This window comes from Poecilia reticulata, linkage group LG16 (assembly GCF_000633615.1).
Source record: "Poecilia reticulata strain Guanapo linkage group LG16, Guppy_female_1.0+MT, whole genome shotgun sequence".
Classification (NCBI taxonomy): Eukaryota; Metazoa; Chordata; class Actinopteri; order Cyprinodontiformes; family Poeciliidae; genus Poecilia; species Poecilia reticulata.
In genome coordinates, this window is record NC_024346.1 from 19,753,985 (window position 1) to 19,781,632 (window position 27,648).

General features: G+C 39.2%; 1 protein-coding gene across 4 annotated transcripts in view; it reads left to right on the plus strand.

The window, feature by feature from the left end:
* The window catches only part of ptprub (protein tyrosine phosphatase receptor type Ub), a 228,644-nt gene that overhangs the window by 47,065 nt on the left and 153,931 nt on the right, over nt 1-27,648 (plus strand). For all 4 annotated transcript variants that reach the window (XM_008432338.2, XM_008432339.2, XM_008432340.2 and 1 more), the window contains exon 2: nt 20,397-20,528. In XM_008432338.2, the coding sequence (XP_008430560.1) occupies nt 20,397-20,528 (132 nt within the window). The remainder of the gene's footprint in view (nt 1-20,396; nt 20,529-27,648) is intronic.

Consider the following 27,648-nt stretch of genomic DNA (forward strand, 5'->3'; position numbering starts at 1 on the left):
TTTTGTTTGCTTCATTTGCTTTTTGTTTGCGTCTCTTTTTTGTTTGCTTCATTTGCTTTTTGTTTGCGTCTCTTTTTTGTTTGCATGTTTTCTCTGCTGCTGCGCATTTGAACCTGTCGGCCACCGCACAAAACAGCTGTGGCAGATTGGAGGGTGAATCTGCGAGCAGCATTTTTAAACTCTTACTGCAGATTCTATAACTTACATAAAACACAAATTTGTTTGTCTTGAAATATTTTTAGTCAGGAAAAAACACACTGACAGCCACTGTTCATCACTCATAGCTGTTTTTAAAACTACAGCTGAAAAGCAATGAGCAGCATGTCTGTAAAGCAGCAGAGAGGAGGCTAGCAACCAAAGGAGATTACCAGACTGCACCTTAAAAGTTAGTATATTTTGTAAACTGAGTATAAAATTGTCATACTGACACATGTCTATTCTTACTTGAAGATTATCCCATTAAGTTTGGTTGCCAATAGTTTAAAAGTTCTAAGCCAACATTTTATGTAGTAAAAACAACATATTTCTCTCTCAAATTATTTCATCTCCACCTGTTTTGTGTCTGCTGCTGCTGCTGTCATCTCTGTGTGTATGAATCCACATGCCAGTGGTGGATGTCAGAGCGGTGCTGGCATGACCACCAAATCATTGCAGAATTTTGTGTGCCGCGGCATTGTGTTTTGCTGCGTAATGTCTGGCCGCACAAGGAACTCATCACAGTTTACAAAGGGCACAATGATTGAAGCTGCAGAGGGATTTCTGGAATTGCTTTTCTCGGGGTTGATTCTGAGCCATAGGAAAAGAGAGAGGACTGTCGATCGGCCGACCCAACCAGACTGAGCGGCGTCTCCTAAAAAGCCGCCTTCATCTGCCTTTTTCTGTGACTTGGTGGAAAATCTACTTTACAAACTGCAGCCAGCTCTGAAGCAGCAGAACTGCTTCCTGGGGTGAGCTTCAGCCCATTCTTCAACCCTCACCTTCCTCACAATAGGCCAATAGTTTAATTAGCTTTCTAACAGCGAGTCTTGGCAGCCTTCCCTCTCTCTGTTCCCCCCAGGCTTCTTACCTCAAAAACTGTCCCCTACTGGTTGGCTCAAGTCCAAGAGACAGTGCCGTTTTTTCCAGTGGAGCATCTTTTCTGTTTTTCCTCTTTAGCCCCCCCACCCTTCTTTAATTTTAGCTTTTCGCTGTCAGTACATAGTAAAAGGACAAATACGGAAGACTCCTCCAAATGTATCTCCTGTTAAAGAATTAGAATTTCTTTGTTGTTGTGATAAAACTCCAATATTTTCTTATCTGGCAATAAAACTCCTGGTATAAAACATGTGCAGCACTGACATCCAAACTGCAGTGTCAGAATGGAAATGTAGATTCAGTCCAAGTGTTTTATTTTCTACTGAGTGAACACCGACTCAGTCTTCAAAGCGCTGTGACTGAGGCGCAGTTTATCACTTTAAACAAGGCATTATTATGTTCCCACTGTCTTCACTCGGTGTAACACGACTGAAACATGGCCCCTTACTCACCTCGTCTCTGCCTCCTCTCCCCTGCCTCACTCCACCATCTCTCCTTTCTCTCGTCACCCGCCGTCGTCAGCAGACTCTCCGTCAGAACTTTGCTGATTGGCTCCCGAGAGACCGGGGGAAATACTCTCCCACATTTCTCTATTGTGCTTAAAATACACGGCCCGACATGAAAAACAAAACAAAACAAAACAAAAAAAAAACAATACTTTATGGACAGTTTTATTGTGTGCTTGTGGTAAGAAAAGAAACTTGGTTATAGCTGTCGGTTGGTTGGTGATGATTTTAGAGAATCCACATATTTTTCAAGAGTTAGAAATATCCATTTGGGTCTTTTAAGTTTTTATTTGTTTTCTTTTTTCTTTTAGATGTCAACACAAACTGAAGCGAGGTCATCTAGATTAAACAAGGATTAGATGAAGGCAAAATTTGTGAAGCTATGCTATTCATCAAAACCTTTTTTTACCCTGTATGTTCCTGTTACACTCTGTTTTTCACATTAGTGAGTGTTATTTTTTTTGGGTCCAGGAGAAATCAACTGCAGTTTTTAAAATAAAATCCTGTGACGTATTGGCCTGGTAATTATCTACTGTGTTATTCTGCTTGATTCTCATCTCCTCCACTGCTCCGTCTGGAGTTTCTCCCATTGATCTCTCTGGTCACCGACTGGTGAACAGACAGAGTTATGAAGGGTTGACATTAATCTTCTGTGCCGTTTTATAGCTGTAGTCTGTTTATAGAGTTTGGCAACGCCCGTGCAGGAAGTGAACGAAGCTATTCGGTCTTGTTGGCCGCGCTTCCGACTATCGAGCAGTTAAAGTTGGAGCAACAGGAACGTACAGGATATTTTATTGCTGGCAAAGATGTTATGGCCCTTACTACCTGCGGGGTTGTTTATAGTGCACATGATTCCTGGTAAGCTTCATCAAGCTGACGCATTATATATGTCACAGCCAAACGTCAGCGATTCAGCAAAATCAGATCCAAACGTTTAAAACCGATCCAATCGTTTTCCAATAGCCAAAGGTTCAGGGCCTCCACACGAAGCAAAGCGGAGAATAAGGGTTTAGTAATATGCTGTAGTTTAGTTAGGTATTATTAGGCCTGTAGTTTAAGCTCTGCTCCAGTTTCATTATTTCACATTTCATTTTGTTGTAAGATAGATGTTTGGTGCGAACGCAACATCTTGTTTGTCCTTCTTCCACATTTAATGATCACCTGAACACCTTGGGATGAAGGTTCAATACTCTGTACACAGTCACTTCCCTCCAAGTGGTAAAATATTTATGAGCTTAATTAATATGTAAATATCCCAAACTCCCTTGCCATTTCAGCTGGTTTGAGTATTTAGCTGAGGTGACTAAGTTTTTTTCAAGTGTCGACATATTACAATAGATAAAAGTCCTGTATTATTGAGGCCCTGCTGCCACCTTTTTTATCGTATTTTTGTAAATTGTCTTGCAGTGAAGCTCTTTTAAAGTCATGCACCCATGCCATATAGTTTTTAACATGTTGCTTGTTAGAGACTTTAGATACCATTAAAACCGCAGTGCAGATACGCGTCAGTCTGATGGGGGTAATGTTGAGAATTCAGATTTACAATTCAATTTTACCTTAAGATCAGACAGATTGTTTTGTAATAAGTTCTCTGTAGTGAGTTTTGTATAAGCAAACTGGTCTGAACTTGAACCTGCAAGCATCCCAGGAAACAAGATAAACGACAGTCAACCAGAAGAACGAAAAGCTCGATGTGCAAAACCTTTACGTCTCAATCCTCTGCGCTCAAGAGTCTTGGACATATACTGAGAGATTATAACATACTGACAGATTATAACAGAGGCAGGGATCTTTTCTGGCAGGACAGTCCACATTTCATGTTCCCTCAATTGCTCCTCCTGAGTTGTGTGAGGAAGAACGTCCTCAGGTGCAATTGTTCAACGTCTGTTCCCATTTCTCCACATGCCTATCCGCTAGAGTGACTGCCGTCCCGTCTTGTGTCTCTGCCGCAGTAGCAGCAGACAACAGTAAACACATATATATGAGTACGTGTGTGCCAGACTTTCACATAGGAGCCCGCTCCGGACCATCCCTCTGTTGGCTCCAGCAGCATCGAGATGGATGCAAACTATCACACGACTGGGCAGGTGGCAGCTGGATCAGGAAGCTGGTCCGCAGCAGGCCAAATGACCACATGCATGTCAGAGCTGCCCGTATATGAGCAGACAGTGAGGTGGGCGGTGACGACTGGCCGGGCAAGCAGCCCGCAGAGGACGGCGGGGCGGAGCAGTAGCCACATCTGTGTTGTTGAATTTAACTTTTTGCTTTTTTTTTTATTTTATTTTTGTCCGGGTTTTTATCGCTGTGGCTGTTTGGCATTGTTGTCTTCCAGAGTGGCATTGTTGTTCAAATTTCCCCCAGGTCAGTTAATTGAGTGCACAAAGCCATCTGGATTACCAGCTTGTCTATGTTTTTCCAGAGCGGAAGCAGGCCCCCTCACTTACATTTCTCCTACTTTGTGTTTTCCCTTGAACCTTAGCAATGCATTCGATATCAGTCACCTGTTCACACCGCGCATTGAACGCAACATGAGACGCTGTGCACTTTTACTTTAGTGCGCGTGGTTGTGTTGACACTTGGCATTGCTGCGAACACGATAGCTCATGTATGCGTCTGATTTCACTTCCAAATGATGTTGTACTCTGGCTGTCCAAACGTTGTTGCTGCTGTCAGTGTGCTTTTGTGTGAAAGTGGCTCTGAAGATTCATTATGCTTCATTGCATTACTGTTTGGCGAGTATTTATTTTGCAGTGCTCACTTATTGCCATTAGGATCTTTGCCAAGCAGTGAATTTGACATCATTTAAAGACGTCCTACCCGAGCACCTGTTTGAAGCTGGTTTTAATGCAATCTTGTCCTGCAAAATCACTTGCACAGCTAATTTATAACCCAATCCTTGCAAAGATGCTTGCAAAGCTGTTTCTTTTTGTAAATAGTTTTCCGCGCTCCCCCTCTGTGCAGATATCTTAAAGTGTCAGGCATACAAGAGAATGACGCTCCTAATCTGCAAAGCTATTAATTAGTCACCAGACTCTTTAAGCAGTATTTATCTTACAACAAAGTGACAATTTTATGCAGCAATTTTTTTTTATTAGCTATGTAGCTGAAATTCAGTAATTAAAACTCAGGGCTAATATCTGCCTCCTGGTAATTTGACAGATTCATACCTTAATGTTGTTCCGCCTGATATTGCTCAGTCTTGAGTTAAACAGGTGTTTTACAACGTGCGCTTCTTGGTTTTTCTCACTTATTTATCTTGCGATTAAGCATCAGTTGTACTTGCTGCTGTTGATGACTTTGACTAGGCGTCAGGCTCCGACGGCCTGTGATATTCAGTTGTAGTTCTGCATGGGACTGGTTCCAAATACGGATAAATGCGAAACATGGCATTTCACAAAATTGAATCAAAAATTTTATCAAATATAAACTGAACATGAAGATAAATTAACTCATCAGACAGTCAGATAACGTTAAAATATACGATTTTCCATGTAGAAAAACACAAAGACTATTTATTTGGCTCAGAATATTGTAATTGGAAGATGTTTTTCAACATAAATGCATGAAAACTAAACCTCAAGAGGAGAGATGTATAGAAAAAATTGTAAAAAGTATATTTGGGGAGAATGTTATATTAACAGACCTTTTTGATTGCAACATGTGGATACCACAAAAAAGAAAAAAATCCGATCTGTTTAGGCTTTGATCCAAGCTTTGGGAGCCTGGCACTGGAACAACATTGGAAAACAAAATTACAAAATTAGTGCTTGGCTGTGTGGCTTGTCTTGTTAAATAACAGGAAGCGTGTTGGTACCTTATTGTTTGTCTGTGCCTGCAGTGATATTTTTAAGAACTAGCTCACAAAAAAGTGACATCTCTCAGATGAGCAAACTCATTACCCTGAAGTTGAACTCTTGCTTCAGGAAAACATTAAGAGGTCTCTCCATCTCTGTCAATAAGTTATGGCCTTGAGAGTTCTGGGCCGCAAGTTTGTTTCACTTAAAATTACTGAAAGGTGTGTTTTGCCGAGAACTGAGCACCACTGACGCTGAATTTACTTCACCGCTTCTTATTCTTTTGTGGAGAAGCTGTCATTACTTAGACTTTTCTTGCATTCATAAAGATCCCTAGGTAGTAAAAATACTCTTCGTGTTTTTTTTTTTTTTTAGGAAACACATGGTTCTTTTCACATTTCCAGCATATTAGAATTATATGCTGTGAAAAGGATGAAATTACTTACCCCGCCATTCCCCTGCCTTGATCAAAGACGAGAAGAAGTAGGAAGTGCACTTTATGCTAAGTGTGCAAGAAACAAGTGAAAAGAAATTCGTATGAAAGTGAAATACAGTTGCTGCCTCCCTTTTTATGCGACTCTGCTGCATGTGGGTTTTAGTGGAATTGAAAGGCTGCAGGTTGTGCAGACAGCGATTGGCTGCCTTTATGTGAGTGGAATTGACAGGCAGCAGAGCGGTGAAGCTGCCACAGGGTATGTGCTTTAGCGGAGTTGATAGATGACGTCCCCCCCCCTTCCTCTGGTGATTTGTGACACAACAGGCAGTTTGGAGAGGACTCAGTCAAAGCGACTTAACTCAGCTGGTCAGGGGGCTCGCATGCTGCAGCTGTCAGTTAGCTGAACAGTTTATGTTTGTGTGGGATGTTGTTTGTGGAACCAAAATTATGGCGGATGTTGAATGTTGTACTTGTGACCTTTGAGAGAACTCTTGGTTGTCTTTTGCTTTCAGAGCGCTCCCTCCTGCTGGCAGTTTAGTAGAAAGCACACAAGACTGACCCCTTCCTGAACCAGGAAGTAGCGCTGACCACCTGTAGCTGCTCAGCCATGGAGAAAATTTGCTGGAGTTCATTTTATAGAAAGTAACTTTTTGGCACACATTTTCAACATCACATACGTTAGTTAATAACTCACACTTGCGAGAAGCAAGTAAATGTTCTGTATTTTGTTAAGAATAGAAATGGCAACAATGTGAATTAAAGTATTAAGTGGGATTATGCGAAATTAAGATTAAGTCTCCAAGTATTAGTTTCTAAATTGTAAGCATAAGTTATTTGTCAAAGGATTTACATCATATTGATTTACCCCTGCCTTTTCTCTGTGCTAAAACACCCAGAAAAGAAATTATTATACATATTAGCATTTTAGGATCTGGTGGAAAGTTATAGCCTATTTGTTTAACTTAACTAATTTGCAATATTAAAGAGGCAGTGCACATTTTTCCAAAGGTGTGTCCAGCTTCTGGATAATAGTCAACGGCATGGAAAAGATTTGTTCGTCTTTAATTATACGTATTCCAATTTTTTATATCACATTTGAAGTGTTGGCTTATTTTGACTTGTCCAAAAACAATAGGAACAAACGTACAATTTAACAAAGAAGCAAAACTTGGATTAGTCAAACCTGGGCTAACTAATCCTGGTTTCTGGTTCACTGATTACTGACAGGTTTTTGACTTCTGTAACCTTTATTCCAGTTGCAAAAATAAAATAATTATTTATTTGTTTCTTCCCCCAACATATTTCTTTTCTTGTAAACCTATTATCATGTATCATTTTGTCTTTTGTGCTGCATGTGTCTTCGTCCTTACAAATATGTTTAAACAGACTTATGTTCTCCCTGCGTCTTACAGTCCTTTAATATGTTGAGGACATTTTATATGACGTCTAACATACTGAGATTCTCAGTCATCCATCACAATCACAACCCAGCCTGCTTTGGTAGAAGGTAGCTGGGCTTCTCTTTCTTTCTTGAGGATGTCTGACCTCTCAGGCAAAATTTGTCGTCAGTTTTGAACAAAGTCAGAAGTAACAGGCTCATATGTTGTGGCCAGAATAACCGCACTATTACGGCCCTTAAAGTCACTAACAGAGCAATTTCAAAAAAAGATTAGAACTGAAGAAGACTTGTGCGCGATATAACTTCAAAAATCAAGAGTTTATGGCCCATTGCCTTCTGCTTAAGCACCCAGGAAACTCCCACAATCACCGCTTTTGTTATAAGAAACGGCTTAAATATCTTTGTCTCTAAAATCCAAAGGTGCTTTTATGAAACTGGGACTGAAATCGGAACAAATCCCAGACTGAGCTACCAGATGCTAGAAAATGTTCATTGCAATTAAACTGATTTATTTTATGCGCCTTTCAGGCGTTGCTATGCTGTCTCGTGTGAGATGCATCCAGTATCTCACCTTGTGTAGGGATGCAGCGAGCTGCACAGCTGAGATGAATGTTAAACAGTCATCAGAAGAACTGGCACAACAGTCTAGCCTGCGAGAAGACATTAACTCAAAATAGACCATTTTGGAAATAAGCATGATAATTAAAGGCTCTTATAATCAGTGCGAGATGAATTTTCCCATACCCCCCACGTGAAAAACCACAGGAACTTGGAAGAGGAATAATTGATGTTTCCTTGTTTTTATGTGTGCAGAAACAGGAGGAAACGGGCTCAGGCTGCTCCGGTCTTGGTGTCCTTGTTTTTTTTTTCTGTTGCCCCCAGAATAGCATTGAGAGGACTGATATGGGATGAATAATGATTTTAGCTTTATTCCACTGACACCTGTGACACTTTTATCATCAGCCCAGCATCAGGAATGAAATATTGTAGCAGTACTTTAAAAGAGAGGGCAGAATTAATTTTAAGATGAATTACAGCCGCCTGGTATCTTAGAAATGAGCATGAATACAGCTGTAAGAGGCTATTGTGTCATTGTTCATCCTCGGAAAATGGAAATGGGGGAATGTTCTTGACTTGTGTGACTTAACATTGTTTGATGCCGGACCAAGTATAGGAATCATCACAGGAAAGTTGGAGAAGAGCAGGGAGGAGTGCAGGACACCCTAATTTGATCTCATCTTGAACCTTGCTTCATTAAAACAATCATACGAAAACGACTGTGAAACCAACACTTATATTAAAATCATTCTGCTACTTTGATCCTCTGCCGTAAAAGAATTAGTTAGGTAACTTCAAAAGACAGTAGAATTTAATTTTTGTTTCAATATTCACTGTGAAAGTCTTTACCGCTTTAGGAACCTAGTCAAAATGGTAATTCTTAAAAACAACTGGCAGCAGGAATCCACACTGGGACCTCACTGGTGGCATGCACTGCACTTATGTAAAACCATATACTTGATGCAACGGCAAAATCCTGTTTACCTGAGGAAAGATGTGGGTATTAAATGATCCACATTTAATGCATATAGAAGCAAATCTTATTGTGGTATTTATGCGGCACATGTAGCCTCTATGAAAGGTATGGAAGCCGCTTATGCAGACTTGAGTGTTTGTGTTGTTGCTGAAAAAAGCTCCACCAACAATACATGTCCGTCTAAAGGTTAAGGTTTTTAGTCTTTGATATGAAGATTAAATAAGTAATATAGCCCTTCGCCCCCAATCCTCCTCCAGAACAGTTGTTTTCCTTTGATGTAGGCTATTTACACAGAGATAATAACCGAATGGGTGCATGTGTTTCAATTACAAAGTGCAACACATGCAGTTTGTAATTGTTGTTCTTCTGGTGTGACAGAATAACATGAACTGAGAGTGAACTGTCCACTTGTTCACTATGCAGCTCAAAATAGATAAATCTGTCTTTTTCCAGTTATTAAAAGTTTTTACTGTAACATTTCATCTACTTTATTGGGAACAAAAAAAATCATATGGTACAGTGACAGGAGTTTTAGAGATGGTAATTATCAAATTAAAGATTGAGTCGACTTAGCACGCTTAGTTGGCTCAGGTCTTTTGGAACAGAGCGACAAGGCGTTAATATTACTTTATATGAAAAAAAATCCTTAGAATTCAGTCCCATCTTGGTCATTTTCATAAAGTCTGTTCTTCCCTTCATCTTTCATCAGAAGCTGTCCCGCAGCACATCGTTACGCAGTCCACCCCGAGCAGCTCTGCCGTACTTGCTCTCCAACCCATTTCTTTCTTGGGTTGGCTTCGTGTCCCACCCTCTGTGTCTGACCGGCCCCATCCAGCCACCAGGGCTGAGTTATTAATGCCTGGGGAGGCAGGGGGATGATTTCATTGCGTATTCAGGTGTGGGGATGGATGGCTTTCAGAGGCAGCTGGGGGAGTGCTTAGGAGGAGAGTCTCTGTAGAGAATAAATATACCTGTCTCCTGCTGATGCATAGGGCCACACTCGCAGCAATGCAAATCAACCACTCTATCTGCTTCCACCCATTCCCACCTGGATCCCCCACCAGCCACGCACTTACTCACTCTCACCGGATTTAGATGAGAGTTTCTGTGTGGAGTGGAGGAGCTCTCAGCTTCCCAGCATGGTTTGATACTCCTGTGTTGTTGCAGATTCAACAAGCATCCGTGAGCTGTTGAATCCCATTACCCAGACGACTCGACAACTTCTGCCGTTCAATTACCAATCCTTACTTCGTAAAAGCAGAAGTTAAAACCGAGATGAAATCAAACGTGCGATTTCTTTGAGCGTGCCCTTACTATTTTTGTTACAAACAGGAGAGTCACTGCAGCTTATGAAGTGTTTTCAGTCGGCTTTCATCTGGGAGCAAAGGCTAGAGGACTGTAGGGCTGCACAAGTGCACAGCTGTACGCACTCATCTCTAATTTTTCTTGGTTAATATTTTTTCATTAGTTACAGCTCTAAATTCCTCCCACAATTAATGTCTGTATCAGAGGACAGTGATATAAAAAAATAAGAAAGCTATATCATCAGTGGTCTTGCCTCGATTGTATTGTTTCTGTTTTAGATGCCTTTGTTTTGCTCTCGCTCTCCATGAACTTTGTGTAAAAGTAGGACTGAGTGAGGATAAACTACTCATGGTGTTGCTAGGATCCAAGCTATGCTCACCACTTCCTGCTGCTAATATCCAATATGTTTGCTGATCTCAAGGGTTTAAAATGCAGCCCACAAACCACTGGATGACATCACGGTGGCTTCCTCTGACTTCTTGGTCATGCACCCTGTTGTGGCTCTTCTTCTTCTTTTTTTTTTTTTTTTTGGTGACCAAATCAGAAATCAATTTACTTGCAGCTCCCACTTGCCCTCTTTTTTTTCTAACATGGAACTTTAACTGGAAAACTTTCCCGCTAATTCTTTAACAAGTCTCCTAAAACAATAATGCATGTTACGTCAAATGCAAGTTGCAGAGTTCGTGTTGTTTAGTTTGAGTGGAGAAGTGTCAGTAATAACAGTACTTATATAAAAAAAACTTGTTTAAAGCAGCCAAAATTGAAAAGTAACTGCAAAATAAAGTAGGAAGAAAATGTTTGAACCATGACAAAGTCTTGGTGGGGAGTTAAGAACATTTGGAGAATTTAGGTGCAGGTAAAAAAGGTGACTGGGAGCTACAGTATGTGACTCCGTGGGTTTATGTTCAAAAACAGTTTAACTGGTCCATTTGGACCAGATAGCATCATTTTGCTAGCAGTGGTGTTTATTTAAAGGTACCTTTAAATAAACTTGTCATATTTTTTAATATTCTCACTGAGTGATTTGCAGCCTGGTTAAAGTGAAAAGCTCATCATGACATCACCTGTACTTCATATGTCTTTGTGGTTGCAGTTATTGTTTCACCCCGATTTCACATGCATATCTTGTCGTCAATAATAAAAAAAGCAAACAATTTAATAATTTTTATTACATTTGTGAAGTAATGAAGATATCCATCTTTGTTTAGTATTTCATTAACTGCAATAATTGACATTGACATTATTTTAACCCTGCTTATGTTATAAACTGCAAACTCCCAAAGTCTATAATAGTGTATCATCATTCTTTTTCTTCTTAATTCCTGTCTAGCATTTTCATTTTATTTCAGGGAAATGAAAAAATAGACTTGCACAGTCATCTTTTCCACATTTTGTATCATTGCAGCTACACATTTTAATGTATTCTGTGTTTTTATGTGATGAGCCAACGCAAAATTGTGGCTAATTGCGATCTAAAGAAAAATCAGCCATGCTTTTCAAAAAGTCTTTCCAAATAAAGATCAACTTTGCACATCAGAGAGCTAAATTTTGTGTGCGAACAGCATTTTTAACATTTTGCAAGAGATTCTATATTGCGTTTAGGTTTAAGCTGTGACTTTCTAACATAGTATTTTATTATAGCAAGTTCAGTATGGAATACTTTTTTGATTTTCAGATTTTTTATGTTTCCTTTTCGCAGATGGGCATCCGCTCCTTGTGATCCTGCAAGGATAAGCGGGCATAAGCCAAAGGATGGACATGCGCTTCCTTTTCCTTCTTTCTCAAAATATGCCCTAAATTGTGTCGGTCTATTAATAAAAATCCCATTAAAGTGTTGTGAAGTGAATAAACACTTCACTTACGTTGTTATTCTAAAAAAAAAAAAAAGAAAAAAAAGAGCTGTGGTGAAAGGCCTGGGACTCTACTAAACCCCTCTACTAGAGCTAATTTACCTCAAGCTTACATACAGATCTTTACTACCTATGTGAGTGTCTGGTACTCAAACAAGTGCTGCTAATCTATAATCTGAACAAATACAGCCCTGTTGTGGACTCTCCAGTTTTATTCAGCTCACACTCTGTACTGAATCTTTTAGAAGCCACTGAAAGGATTAACTGCTGCGTTTCAGATCAAAGGATTATCTTTGGTTTCCAAAAGAAATCATGTCATTCTTTTTCTTTGGAATATTGTTTTTTTTTTCCCTTAAAGGAAGTGGGTGTTTTAGGATTACAATTTCATGGCTATGGTCTCAGGATATGAATACCTGGCTGCTAATGCGGGATAGAGAGACTGTGTTTGGCCGATTGATTGTTTTGAGTGAAGTTTAGTTTAAGTTGCGGCACCTTAAATGATCTTGACATCCTCGCGAATATCGACAGTCTTGTCTCAACGTTTTTATTTGCATGACTGAGATTAAATAGCGTAGGAATGCAAGGGATAAGAGGGCTAAGATGCCAAGCCTAATATGAAGAGCCATATGTGACACAGACGACTGATACGAGCGCAGAAAGACTCACAGCCGTGATTAACTGCGCGCATAAAACCAGGCAACCTATTTTTTTATGTATCGCCACGAATGTAGCGGCAAATTGAAGTGTCTGGTAAACAGCCTTCCACCTTCTTTTATGTCCTCACGAAACGCAAGAGGAGTTATTGCAGCGGTACGTGGCTCATCTCTTCCACGGCGTAAATCTGAGGATATTCTGGCCGGCCGGAGAGTCAGGAGTGTTAAACTGCTGAGTTATTTATGGGGATCGAGCGTAGATTCACAGTAGGCATTAAGATTACTGTAAAACAAAGTTACGAAATGCTGAAAGTCGTTGAAACCTTTAGGAATACTCCCCTGGGTACCATCATCATCATCATCATCATCATCATCATCATCATCATCATCATCATAAGCTCTACATCTTCTTGCAGCGTGTTTAAAGATTCATTTTTAGTGTCTTTGCCAATTCTCAGTTCATAAATACCAATGCCTCCTAGATCATATGAGTAATTCTTCTTTTCAGGTCCTAAGAAATATCTAGAAATCATTATTTCTTAGAAAGCCTTGCAGATCATAAGAGCAATATTTTATTTATTTCATTTTCTTTTTTGTGCAACTATTTCAACGCTGAAACCAAAGCAAAATGAAACGATCCGTATAAAATAAATAAAACAACTAGGCAGTACAAAAATAAAATTGGGGCTTGCACTTTATTTTAGTTGATCAACCTAAATCCTTTCTGTGAATTGTTTGTCCTTGAACAGTTTGAAATTCAGTGTCAAAGTTTATTGTTTTGAAAGCAATTGAATTGCCTAGAGTAAATTTTCTGGAGAATGGTGACGTTTTATGGTTGAGGTTAAAACATTTGTCCAAAAATATTAACACTCCTTAAACATTTCCAAATGTTCTCAGTTTCCATTCATAAAAGCCATTGTCGGCTACCTGGGAGTTTTGTGTCCAAAGACACAAAGTAGGACATCGTTGTTGTGAAAGAAAAATGGCACATGATTGTTCATCATTTTCTACAAACAAAAAAATTGAAATCTACTACTACAGCTTCAAGGCTTTTTAGGGTTTAGAGTTTCTTCCAGCTTGTCACATCTATAGATTGAAATATTTGTTCATTCTTCTTTGGAAAGTAGCTCCTATTGGATGAAAAATGCTGTTTTCAAATATTACCATTGTTCTAACTTTGACTTGTGTAGGTCTGGACTTTGACTGGGCCATCCTAACACATGTATATCATTTAATCTAAACTATTGGTGTCCAGCTGCACTGCTGAAGGACAGGTGTCCTCCTTGCTTTAAATGTGTGCGTCCTCAAGCACAGCTGATTCGGACGGCTGAATTATTCCCTTGGCATGTCATTATGTTGTGAGAATGAATCATTCATCTGCACCAGGTGAGCTAATTAGGGGAAGATGAGAGCATGCAGAACATTGGCCCTTTAGGAGTGACATGGATGCTACTGATCTGAAACGTTTTATTGCACCGCTGGGCGTTTATACAGCATGTTTGTGATTGCGAAGGTGAACCTCCATCTAATCTCGCTTTGTGGCTTCTGACAGATTTTCTACCTGGATTGCCATCCTTTGTCACCTTCCCTTCAACTCCCACCAGGATTCTTGTCCCTCGCTAAAAATGGATTCCCACAGCATGATGCGGTCACCACCATGCTTGAAAGTGTGGATGGCACAAACATGGACCAGAATTGTGTTTAGCATGCAAGCTACAAAAATGTTTTATTCTATAGTCTTCCACATATTTGCTGTGACCCAGAATCATCTGCACACATTACGTCCTACAGTTTTCTTCACAAAGCCTTTCTTCTTCGATTATATCTGGATTTGTGGAGTTCAGGACTGATAAATTTCCTGCCAATAAATTATTGCACTTTTGTTGATGTTCACTGTTACTATGAGTCTGTTGCTTCTCTGATTAATGCTGTCTTTGGCTGGCCTGTATGCTCAGGTGGGCATCCATGTCGATGTGACATATGCTTTGCTTTTTCAGATCAAAAGATTGGGATATATTTTTATAATTTAACTTGCTTTAAACTTCTCCACAACTTTATTTCTCGTCGGGCTTCTAAGGTCGTCGGTCTTCAGCTGGATTCATACCGAGGCTAAACAAGACACAGGCACATGTTGTCAAGAATGCATCGAAGTCTGTTTTGGGATGTAAATGTTTTGGGTAGAGTGCAAATACATGCCACCCTTTCAACACACAGCTTTATGTTGATTTATCAAATAAAATTCCAGTGTGATATATTTAAGTTTGTGGTTGTACGCTGAGAAAATGTGAAAATGCTTGGTTGTTATGAATGCTTCTGCAAAGCGGCGTAGATATGTGCCTTAACCTCAATTACAAAACCTCGGCAGCATCTAAGTTTGGTACACACAGTAAATTATGCTGTAATTATTCAGCTAAAAAATGACCACTGACACCCCACACACCCCCTGGTCCTCCACAGGGAGCAGCGTAGGGGAGTGTGTTTGTGATGATAGATGAGCTGGATCTCCCCATCGTGCTCTGAGGAGTTGACATTTCCAGGCAGCTCGCATCCCGGATTCCTTCTTCTTTCACGATGAGACTTTTGCAGGGAGGAGTATGCAGGCTTCATTTACCGAACCAGCAGGGAATAATATAGTGCCAGCATTTGGATGTGTCAGGTCCCATATCTCTGGCTGTTCTATTAGAAATAGACCCCGGTGTGGCGACAATTAACCTCTGGCCTCGGCAGCAGATCTGTGCAGTTACAGCCCAGTGCGGGGAAATAAATCAAACCTAGCGAGAGAAAAGTAGACTCTGTCCTCTCATGGTCGGCTTCTACTATCATCCACTGGGCTGATCTTACACGGTGTGCTCTGCAGTTATCATATCCATATCATCACTTCAGGGAAACAGAACGTTACAGATTCTCTCTAGGACAGGGTCTCATCCTTTTTTTTTCCAGATCAGCTCTGGACCAATTGCAAAACAAATTTCTGGATTAATCAGTAGGTGGTTTTCCAATAAGATAATGCAAGAATAGTTCATACCCAGGTGGGCCATTTGCAGTTCTAGATCTTGTTTTTACTTTCTGTAACGATTTGGGTCGTTTTGTGCCTCTATTGGCTGGTTGTGTGTTGATAAAAGGAGGTAAAGCACATTCTCAGGTGGCACCAATGCTTTAACATTTAATCACCTTCAATGGATTACTTTAAAGTGGGGAAGCACTCCTGAGAATATTGTGGCTGACTTCCTATCTTCAATTTTTTAAAGGTTCTGACCCTCTACTGCCCGGTACCGATTTATTCTTAAGTACAATAATAAAACAGATATGAGAACAGTGTATATTTTTCTAGCCTTTTTGCTGTGACCGGGCATTATTTATTTAAATTAGAAGCGGAGGCAACTTCACCCTGCACATTTAAGAGAGCCGCTACTATTTTTATATATAGATCAAATTATTGCTGTTTGCATTTTAAACAAGCAGTTTCTGTGTTTCTATTTGCCTAAAACGGTGTAGTCTTATATTAACTCTGAGATTTCCAAAAGATTGCCATCATTTCCAAACCCAACATGTTCTTGAACAGATGGAGACTGAAAGATCAAAAGAGCTGAAACAGAGAAGCGTTGCTGTAATGCACTTAGACTTACTGTTATCTTATTAAAGTTTTGCTCTCTCTCTCCCTTTCTTACAGCCTGAGTGAACTACAGACAGGCCATAAAACATAAAATTAAATTCTCCTTTAAATAGCTTCTTACTCCCAAAGAGCACCATTGTATGAATGGTGCTCTAGGCAAGACAATCATTTCTGCATTTCAACACCTCACCCACTATGCATAAAACCAGAACCATTAATAGCTACAAACTCAGACAGATCGGTTGACAAAAGGTCTTGTGCTTTATAAAACAAACACTAAAGTGACACCATCTTCAAAAATATTGCCAATCTGTAAAAAGAACACACGTTATATTATTCTACTGTACATGTACATGTTGCACACTATTATTTATTTTATAGATATTATAATTGACTGTAGTATAAATTGATATATTACAGTCAATATGTATGAAGTGTTCATACAAACACTTCATACAAAAGTGTTTGTATGAAGTTTGTGTAACTTCATACAAAGACTTTTTTTGCAGTTGTACTGAAAACTAGATGCAAGATGCTGATGTCTAAAAAAAAAAAAAAAAGTAAGTCTAAATCACATTTTGCCCCTGATTGCCATCAACTGGGAAAATCAGGCTGTTACAAACTCTGGCTTTAAGCCAACAACTTTTCATAAACAACAGATTTAGAGCTACATATTATTATCATGAACAACAAACAATAACACAGAGCAATCATAAAAGTGTGGCAGATACGGTGCAGCTGAAGCCAAAGAGGAAAAATCCTATGAACTTTTTTCTGTTGCTGCATGCTAAACCACACCATGACTGATCTACTGGACTAGTCTTTCTTGTAATTGAAGGAAAATTAAAGTATAGTTACAAGCCAGCTGACTGACAGTGCGCAATAAAAGCTTGCAGAGATGCAGTGCTAAGTCATTGGACTCCATGAAGCTTGAGAAAATATCCAGTCACCCTGGAGGGTTCTGCATTTTTTCAGCTAGATGGCCAATAAATGTGCTGCTACAGTTTGATATTTTATGAAGTAAATGAAATGCTGGTCAAATGTTTTGATGTGTCAGAGAAGGTTAGTTATTGTTTATGTAAGGCCTTTCTGCTTATAAACATTTCTAAGAGAATAAATACATAAATGATCCTGGCTAAAAGCTGCTCTATTAGAATTTTTTTTTTATTAAAAAGGTTTAGTCTATTGATTGTAAAGGTTTGCTTTTATGTGCTGTCATTTGATTTAATTCAGTTCTTATTTAAACCCTTTAAAGTAGTAGTTCATTCATTTTAATTGCTCTGTAAATACCTTTACAATGTCAAAAAACATAAATTACATTTTTATTACATGTTTTCATTTTCACCCAAAATAAGAAAGCTAAGATATTGAGTTCCCTAAAGCTTGATATTGTAAAACAGACAACTTTATGGAAGAAAAGCAGCTGAAGTCTATGTCTACGATGCAAGTTTAATACTCAGTCTCAGAAAAGGAAGTCAGTAAAAAACACACACACAGAAAGAGGTAAAGGACATGGAAAAAAGACGCGCACAGTCCAGATAAATCCCAAAGCACACAATGAGTTGCTTACAAAAGTGTGGGAACAAGCACAAGGGAGTCAACAAGGAATAATAAAAAAGAAAGCAGCTAGAAAGTTTGAATGAGTGCAGAGTACAAAGACTATCCGAGAAGCAGCCAGAGAAACCCTGGGGGCCTACATACACTGAGTAATGACCCGATCGAACACAGGTGTGGCATAAACCTGCAGGGAAATACAAGTACACAGAAAGAGCTAAAGATGCAGCTGGAAATACAACAGAAATTAAACAAAAACAACCATAATATCAATCTGTTCATTTTTTACTATTAACAGTTAATATACATGTGAATAATTGAAATTTCATAAGTACTCAACACATTAAGGACCTTCTTGAAATATCTTCGAAACAAAACCATCAATAGTAACTATTTTTACAGCAGCCTGAATAAACTGTGCATGACTTTAATGACTGGAAATCCACATGAGTAGTTAAAATGATATTTTCGATCCTCGCCACAGTGAGTCCAGTTCTGCTTTTCTCTGCGGACCGTCACATTGGAAGCATTTGGTTAATGGCAGATTAGAGAAACGACTGAGCAGTGGACCACTGGGGTCACCTTCAGGACCTGCTACTGATTATTCCTATCATTAGCATGCCACGTCTCATGCTGTCCCACTCTAATTATTACTGACACAGGCTTCGGGGTCATATGACAGAGCCATTCCAAACTGCCCACTGCAACACCGTAACTCTCACACCAACAGGAATGGCGAAACGTGGCAACAGATGTATGGAACAACGACCAAAACCCATCAGTTCTGCTCCCAGGACCCATTAATGTTATCGCCGTTTAATATCATTAAGACAAAATGAGGCTTTTTGATTCAATAGATGGCAGACTGAGAAATATTATGATAATAACAATATTCCCAAAGGACCTGCTCACTCTGAGTGGTACTTTTATCTTCATATCCCTTCACATGCAGGAGCATTGCTATCTGTCATGTTTAGTTTTAGTGGTTCAAGGCAGAAATAATCAAAGTGTGTCGCTTAATATCTGTGAAGGAAACTTGGTTCTTGCCACTTCTTTACAGGGGACCTGTTATGCAAAATAGTCTTTTTGTACGTTTCTGTACTTTCATTCGTGTCTTTACTGCTTCTAGAAACAGTCCAAAGGCAAACCCCCCCCCCAAAAATTCAAAAAATTCAAAAACTGTCACTTACTTCAAAATTAAGTGACAGTCGGAGGGCACTGCCCCTCTCCTAGCAACCAAAGCAGAGCTCGAACACATTTGGTCAGCTAGCTTTACCACTGTACAATGGCTGCATGTCCATGTGCATTCGCTCAGTCATGGTGGCCAGATCAGCTTGGCTTCATTTTGCTTTTTAATTACAATGTTGCAGCCACATTGCCAAAGAAAACTGTAGTTGGTACAAATCACTTTACGAAGGACTCTTGAAAACTACATGGCAGAATTTACCAACAGAGCTAGCTTGACGCTCGGGAAGAGCGAGGCAGATTTCCCGCCAAATAGTCAGGATGAAAAAAAAGAAAGAAAAAAAAAAGACAGTTGACTGGTTGACTTGCTGTTTAAAAAAAAAAAAATGACTGTGGCAGGGTTGACTTGTTGTTCAGAAACCGCTGTTGCATCCTGCAGGCTCCGCTTCTTCTGCTTCTCGATTTGACTCATCGATTTGACGCTGTACTGTTGTATCCGTTTGCAGCCATTTTCACATGTATAAAGCATAAACACTGATTCGGGGTGCCAGCAGCAGCTTATTTGCTTAATAGTGATGTAACTCATGATGTAGCTCATGAAAAATTAAGAAAAAAAAAAAAACTTGACTTTTTAAAGTGTTAAAGCCCGATGTAGCATTTACTAATTTACTCATTTGCTCATTTGCAAACAGATTAATATCAGTTAACTTTCTGTAAAAGATTATGGTCCATTTCCTGAGCTTTACCATTCAAAGCAATATCCATCACTGCTTGGGGTCACCCAAATTTGGGTCGACCATCTGAGTCAGGTCGAAACACCGGGAAATGAAATACAAAATCACTTGTTTACCAAGACTTTTACTAACTTCAGCAGATCAGCTCCGTTTTTTTTTAGATCTTGATATTTCACTGACCCAAATATGTTCAAAGCAAGCACATTTTTCCATCAGTGCACTTTTTGAAAAACTTTCATAAAACCCTGGCAGTGGAGAACCATACTTCTTTTGCCTGCTATGATTTTACAGTCAAGCTACTTTTGTGTAAGAAGGATAGTGAGTTATTCTAAGTTCACTGAAAATTCGAGACATTCGATTTTTTTTTTTTAGATTGCATTGAGGTTTAAAGTTGAATATTTGGCCTCCGTGTGAAATCCCAATCTAAACCCAGTCATTTTTTATTGCTGTTGATGCTTTTTTTTCCCCTACTGAATGTGTGGGCAGTGAGGTTGGCAGGTCCAGATGGTGTAATAGGTATATATTTCAGGGTTACTATGTTGAAACATCACACCACAGCTCTTGTTGCTCTTCTTTTTATACCAGAATTGAACTACAACAAAGCTTTGTCATATGAACAGCTAACTGTGGTCACTCTTGTCTACTTAAGTTTGACATTTTAGTGCTGGGAGCTGTATTTTAAATGTGGTGAGTACCCATTCTAGCCTTTTAGCTAATTCTGTTTTTTTTTATTTTTTTTATTCATTTCCTTTCCTTTAGCTGCTGGCTGCACGTTTGAAGAGGACTCGGATCCTAATCTATGTGACTTCACCCAAGGGGAGGACGATGACTTTGACTGGATGCTGTTTCGGACATACAGCTCGCCTTCGGCCAGCAGCGACCTCCTGAGGGGTAAGTCCTCCTCTTTTCTGCTTTGGCTATTTTAGTCAACTTTTCTGATACAAATCACAAAGCTTGTTGTTCTCAGAAACTACTGGTGGAAATTGTGCAGCTCAGTTGGCCAAACACAAGGACATTTAGTAAGCAGCAAGTAAAGTTGATCACTGCATAAACCACAGTGGCAGGTTTCCAATTTGCACAGGAGTAAAATTTCTACTTCTCACCTGTCGGGGGCTGTAGTGCTCCCAAGGTGCCAGTTTACTGCTTCTGATTTTCAAGTCAGTAGATGAGCAAACAGTAAAGTGGTGTTGCATTTCTGGTCTACAGCAATTGCCAGAAACTCCAGAACCATTTCGTAAGTGCCGAAGGATTAACCTAAAGTTAAACTGTGTCAGTTGTTTGTTTGTTTTTTTTAATGAGAGTGCAAAAAAAACTGACAAAGTTGGGTTATGTGAGTGGCTACATCTTGGTGTGAGAAGTTAGTCCGTGTTTTGTTTGGTTCTCAATCTCGGCAGCACATAGGACTCTGTGCATGATTCCTATAATTAGTCCTACAATTGTAATGATGTGAAAATTAATAGATGCAATTTCACAGTTGAAAAAGTAAAATTAAATTACATATGGACAGAGGATGTTTACTGAGATATTTCTATTCAGAAATTATCACACAGCAAGTTTTCAAAGATAAATTTAGCGTGAATAAAATCATGAAAACTGTGAACAGTGTGTTTTCAGATTACTTCAGAAATCGTTGTTTAGAATAAAAGAATAGACATGATATAAACAAGTGCATTCAGTTTTGTATGTAGTAACAACATTGATTTAGATTGGATTTTACTGCAGCACAGTTTCAATAATCATGCGTCAAGTTAAACGTTACAAAAACCTGCCAGTTTGGTTCTGTTCCTAGTAAATGCTTTGATTGGCTGTAATGATGTAAATCTGTAGCATATCTATGTTGGATACTTGACAAGCATGTCAAGATGTTTGAGTTACAGAAGCAATCTTAAAAACCTTTGGACTAATGATGGTTTATGTATCATTTTATGCTTAAATGTATTATGAATTTTATGATTTTCTCTCACATGTAAATTTCTTTGTACCTCCTACTCACATGCAGCCACTCAGGATAATATATCATTAGACCATTAAGATCTTGGCAAGAAGGATGATCAGATTACAGGATTTTTATGATCTTAAGAAACTAAATGTGATGAACTTTAAAAATTCTTGAACTTATTTAGGCTTAAGTGCTCCCTATGTGTTTGCTGACCTGTTGGGTTCACTTTGAGCAACAGGTTCAGTCATTCATTCAGCTTCCAGCGTGGTAAACCCTCTCTAGGATGAGTCTTCTCTGTATAAGTGGTAAACATGGGTAATTCCTTATAGGCAGAACTAAAATTAATTTTTGACTGCTAACACTTTGGATTAAAAGTGAAAAAAAATTCTTGAGCAAGATCTACTATATATAGTCATGAAGGATCGCTACCTTTCATAATTTAATAATAATATACTTTATTATTGGCTATATTAGTTGGGTGGGTTGGATCTTGATTGATGAGATGTTTTATATTTACATTTTAAATCTCTTTAAATTCTTTATGTTTTTATGTGTCTAAAAGACCATCTATGTCACCATGTAGGTGGTAAAAGTTGACGTGTATTTGTAAGTACCTGTCCCCACACAACATAAAGCAATGAGTAAAACTTAAATATTTTTCCTTGGGAGACATTTAAAATACATTTTTGTACACTAACACAATACAATATTTTGTTTTTGGGTAAAAAGCTTACTTTTCTTACATTGTTTTTAAAGTGTTCTTTTTCTAAAATTTACCAAACTGTACATTTTCTGAATGTTTGGTGCAGTTCTTAGTTTCCACTCTCCGAAACGGCAAACTTGATTTCGTGTTGCACAAGTGGCTATTTCCAAGTGTTAGAAAAGTTTGACTCTGTGCAACTCCTCTTACGTTCATGTCTGATGTCTTTAATTCATCAAGCTTAATGAAGCCCTCACCCTGTTTTTGTCTGCATTCTGCTAACCCCAAGGATAATTTTATGTTAAGCAGCCTCACAAGACTAATGAAAGCCAGCCCTTTCCTGCCATCATCCTCTCTACTGGTGACTGCCAGAGGGATACGACATGCATAGTTTATAAGGCGCTCCTCCATCTCCGCATTAACAAATACCTACAGGGGTTTGGCAAAGGGAGGACTGCTGTTTCAGGTTCGCAGCAAAAAGAAAAAAGAAAAAATGAAATCATTGGCTGTAACGGGCTATCTGCTGTTAAAGCGCCTTTTACCGAAAAATTTGCAATATGATTTAGAAATAAACATGCCTCTGGTGTAGCTAATCAATCAGTCTATCATATGGTAATGAGGATTCAATAATCCCTTGACAAAAGCATGTATTGAAGTGTTTATTGTACAAGTGTAGCAGAGAGGGAACAATCGTGTTCACTATGAATATTACAAGCTCTTCGGAGGCGATGGACATGATTTGATGGCCAAGGAGACAGTTAATATGGCAGATATGAAGATAGATAAGCTGAGTGGAACAGATACAATCTAAACAGAGTTAAATGGATGCCCCAGGGGGAGCTTTCTGTCTGTTTCAGAACCATCAGCTCAAGTAGCCTTTTAAAAAATGGTCAAAAACATTCTCGAGGGGGAAATCAGGCCTGTTTCAAAGTCGGCTTTTTGATTTACAGCTTGAAATTTCTCAGGTTTTTTTTTTTGTGTGTGTGTCTGCAGGTGGTTATCCAAATACAATCCTGAGCTCGATAAATCCCGCATTTAATTCAGAGCCACACCTCACTCACCTCAACATCATCAGCATTCATGTGAGAATCCGCCTGCAGCCGCTAGCCTATTCACAGCAGGCAATGAGATAATTAATACTTTCCCCTTTGGGTTTAATTAAAACTCGCTGCCGTGGCATATACAACAATCCAGGGCCTTCATCGAAGCAGACTGGCGCAGGTGGAGCGAGGTAGGTACTGTAATCTGTGAATGACGACGAGCCGAACATCAATCAGTTCGGAGTTCTGGGAGACTCGTTTGATTTGATGTGTGGCCTGCTTATCCTTCAGGAACGCTTTAGGAGAACCACTCCTGTTATTCATCTTCTAGTGGCTGTATGTACTACATGTCCAAGCTGACATTTTCGGCGTTAATCATGCGTGATAACGTTGCTGCAGGTATGGGAGCACAAACTTCTTGCCTCCCCGTCCTTCTCCCTTTTTTTTTTTTTTTTTTTGACCCAATCCCTCTGTGTGCGGACTGCTAATGATGTATACATCAAGCAGCTGAGCCGGAGAGGGGCGGGGGAGAACACAGGTTTTATGAGATAAGGCTATTTACACTGGACCAGCATTAACTTTGTGGGGCTGAGAAATTGGTGTCGAGGGAAGATTAGTAAACACAGCTGAGATAGCAGCAGCTTGTAGGTCCCCGGAGAAATTAGAGACGACTGCTCCCATGAAAGAGAAAATAGTCCTGGAAAAAAAGAGAAAGATCTCCATAAAAACAGCACATTTCATCACAGCTCGCCTCATTTGGACTCGGATTGAAGATGTTTGAGTGATATTGATAATCATTTGTCCTCCTGCTGTTTTAACAAACGAGTCAGGCGTGCAGGATGACGACCTTTGAGAGAAGAAGTGTTTGCATGTTGAGTGAAGCCGCTTTTACAGCAGTCAGAGCTGTTGGCGCTGAAAGTTATGAATGCACTGCGGTATCCGTTATGCTTTAGTACGAAAGGTTTGCCTTTAGGGAAAAATCTATTCATCATGCTTAAAGGGAGAACTGTGATGTATCTTACTTTGTCAGGTGTTAAATTTTAAATGTTAGGCACCCAGATTCTCCTCCTCTCTTAACACATTGAACAACTCATGCAAAATCCACCATCTGTACAAAGACTCCATGTACGAAGGTGTGATCAGAGAATTAATTTGGAAGTTAATTAGTTCTTATTTGTGTGGCGAGGTTTTTAAAGACCATTAAGCCAAGTTAGATTTCAGACTGACCCTTTTTAACCCATAGTTGTTTATGTATTGGGAAAATAGAAACAATAGGCTGATTAGCGAACAAACAGACCAGAAAATCATAATTTTATCAGATGTTTCTTATTATTCATTTAAAGTAGTAGCAGGGAATCCATTATACAACTGTCTGAAGGACAAATTGATGTAAAACAAGCATGAATCTTAAACTGTCTTTAGCATATATTTTTTAGAAATTGTCATGGTGACAAGGCTGACTTTTCTGAAACAACAGTTTCTATGTGTATTCCAGAGAGACTGCAAATTCTTACCTTAAGAATGAGGTTTTCTTATGAATGCCAAGCTTTAGCAATCAGAGATTTGAAAAGCTTTTGAATAAAACAAAACAAGTTTGTCAAACTGTGTTCACCTTATCTACTGAAAGTCTTGCTCTTTCTCACTCTCACCCAGACAAACAGCAGACAAGCCTAGGCATTCTATAGAAAATACAGTTTTCTATTTAATCGCCTCTAAACATCTTATTGCTTCCCTGACTTTTTGTAAGCACCTCTCTGATACTAAAAAAAGCTACCGTTGAGTCTTCTTCTCTATGAAACAGAATTAGAAAATCTATTGGAGGCCATAACAATCATTCACCCTGGGGGCAGCGGAGACGGGGGAGCCGAAATCAAAACAAAATACATGTGTATGTTTGCTCAACTTAATGGGCTGAACCAAAAATAAGGAAACTCATTAGGGCTCTTAACATCACGCCATCATATTAATCTAAAAGGTACATCTTTAGTTGAAGACCAAAAGTAGGTTAAGAAAACCACAGTGGAATAATAAGTTGCTGCATTTTCCTCGGGTTGGATTTTACCACCAGTGGTTGTGGAAAGTTCACATTCATCAATAAACACTGCAGAGCTGTTCCAATATATGGGCGATACTTTCTCATTCTATCCAAACAATGCTGCCCTATATGTTCTACGTATTAATAATATCTTTACTAAGGCTGATTTATTGTTTGCGTTTTTAAAAAACATATTTTTTAACTAAGTCTCCACCGAGCTCAGGTTTGTCTTTTCTGGTATTTAAATAACAACAAGGATACTCAATCTGTGATTCATTACCATCTAGGGGGAAGGGCAGAAGTAACATATATTGAGTTTATCCCTTCAGAAATAATGGACTCTGACTTCTCCAGCAGCATTTGAACTAGAACCCTTCGATGGCTGCAGCGACCTTCGGGTGCAGTGGGAAACGCTGCTGCTGTCAAGCTGCAGTTATATGAACAAATGGTTTACGCTTCTATTTCAGCTCACAGTGACCTATTCCAGGAGAGGTTGGAGACATGACTGAACATTACTCATAGACTGGACCTATGAGCCAAATGCATCGTAGGTGTTGGCATGTGGACTGAGATCTGGGTGGAATGCTGCTTTTTCTATGTATAAAAAAAGAGAAAAGTCTGAAACCTTTTTAGAGATTGTCTCTCGACACACACCTACCGTTTTCCCGTCTGAGTCTGAGGTTTAGAGCTACTGTCCTGTTGCTAATACTCGTAACCATATACTGTGCCGTCACATAAGTGGATTTATGAAAGATTACGTGACTCATCAATTCACACACGAACAAATTAAAATGAATGAAGCATTATTATTTTTCTTTGTCTATTACAAGCCGAAGCCAATAAATAATTTAGAGGCACTTCATTTAATAAACTTTAAATGAAGATTGTTCAGCAGCGGTTTGCCATCAAATGGTTTTCTATCAAAACTGGCTGTGCAGATTACAAGTAATTACCCCAAGAAATCTGTCCAAGAGAGTTTCCTATAAATTCATTTTGCATTAAAACATTTTGAAGGCCTGATGGTGGGGTACATGAACACAAATAGGTTTAAAACTACCTTCCCATCCTCCCTGTTTGACACATATACTTGCCTCTGGTGTCATTTAAATTGTGCATTTTGAAATCACTGGGCTTCATTTTCCAGCCGATTTCTACAGACGTTTCTGAAAACAGAGCACTGACATGTGCTAAAGCCCATTCTCCGACTACATGTAGCATTACAACCCTTCAAAAAAAGTTTCTTTAATTTGAATTTTCTTTATGTTTCCTGTATCTGACCAAACATTCAGGAGAGCCCTTTGCTTACGTCGGATTACACTCCACCTCAGAGCAAAAATGGGTTAATGCACTCAGCAGATTAACCCTGTGCCTTATAAGTATTAGCCATGAGCACAGTAGCTTTAGCTGCGAATGCTCTAGACTCTCTCAATAGGCTGCATTTCAAAGAAGTTAAGACCCACATGAATCATAGCTTTATTATTCAGTGTCCCGGGGTCAGACCCTGGTCATTTGGTCACATGCCACTGCAGTAAGCTCTCTTTAATAACTTTTACCGAGTTAACTCACATAAACACACACAATCTCTTTGGTGTTCAACCCTCTCTGTGAAATAGGAGCTGGACCGTCTCTTTCTGGTCCATGGCATCCTTCACCTCTCACACGTGGTCGGTGTCATCCGTTCGGCGCAAGCAGCTACACTTTACTGTGCATGTCGTTGACATTGACCTGAGATTTATTTGTGTCTTGAAGACAAGAGCCAGAGAAGGAAAGCAACCTGGGAGAGAGGTTGTTATCAGAGCAGTTGCAGCCATGCAATACTTAATTATTCTGCCCTCCTTCACCTGCCCCTTGAGGTAGTTTGAATTCACCGTATATGCTGTAGATGCCTTGTATAGGACATTATTAAAAAAGAAAACATTTTATTCCCCTCAAACCCGCTCATGTTCAAAAAACTTGTACTGCAGGCATGTATGCGATTAGATTAGAATAGCAAACACAGCTCCAGGCAGAGTTACTGAAAATGTTTTGGTGTAAAGTGTTGGTGCATTTAATCTTTCCTAAGTTCCACCATTGTTTAGTAATTGAGTTTGACTCTTTTTTTATGAGTCATTTCCAAGTCTATACGTTCACAGATGAAAATGAATTTGCATCATTTAACTTTTTTTTTTTTTTTTTTGCAAATTCATTTTCTGATTAGTTCTGACCAGCTTTTCTGCTAAAATGAAGAATTTACACAGGATGATGTTTCACAATGCACAAGGTGTAGATGATGTACAATATATATATATTATAACAAA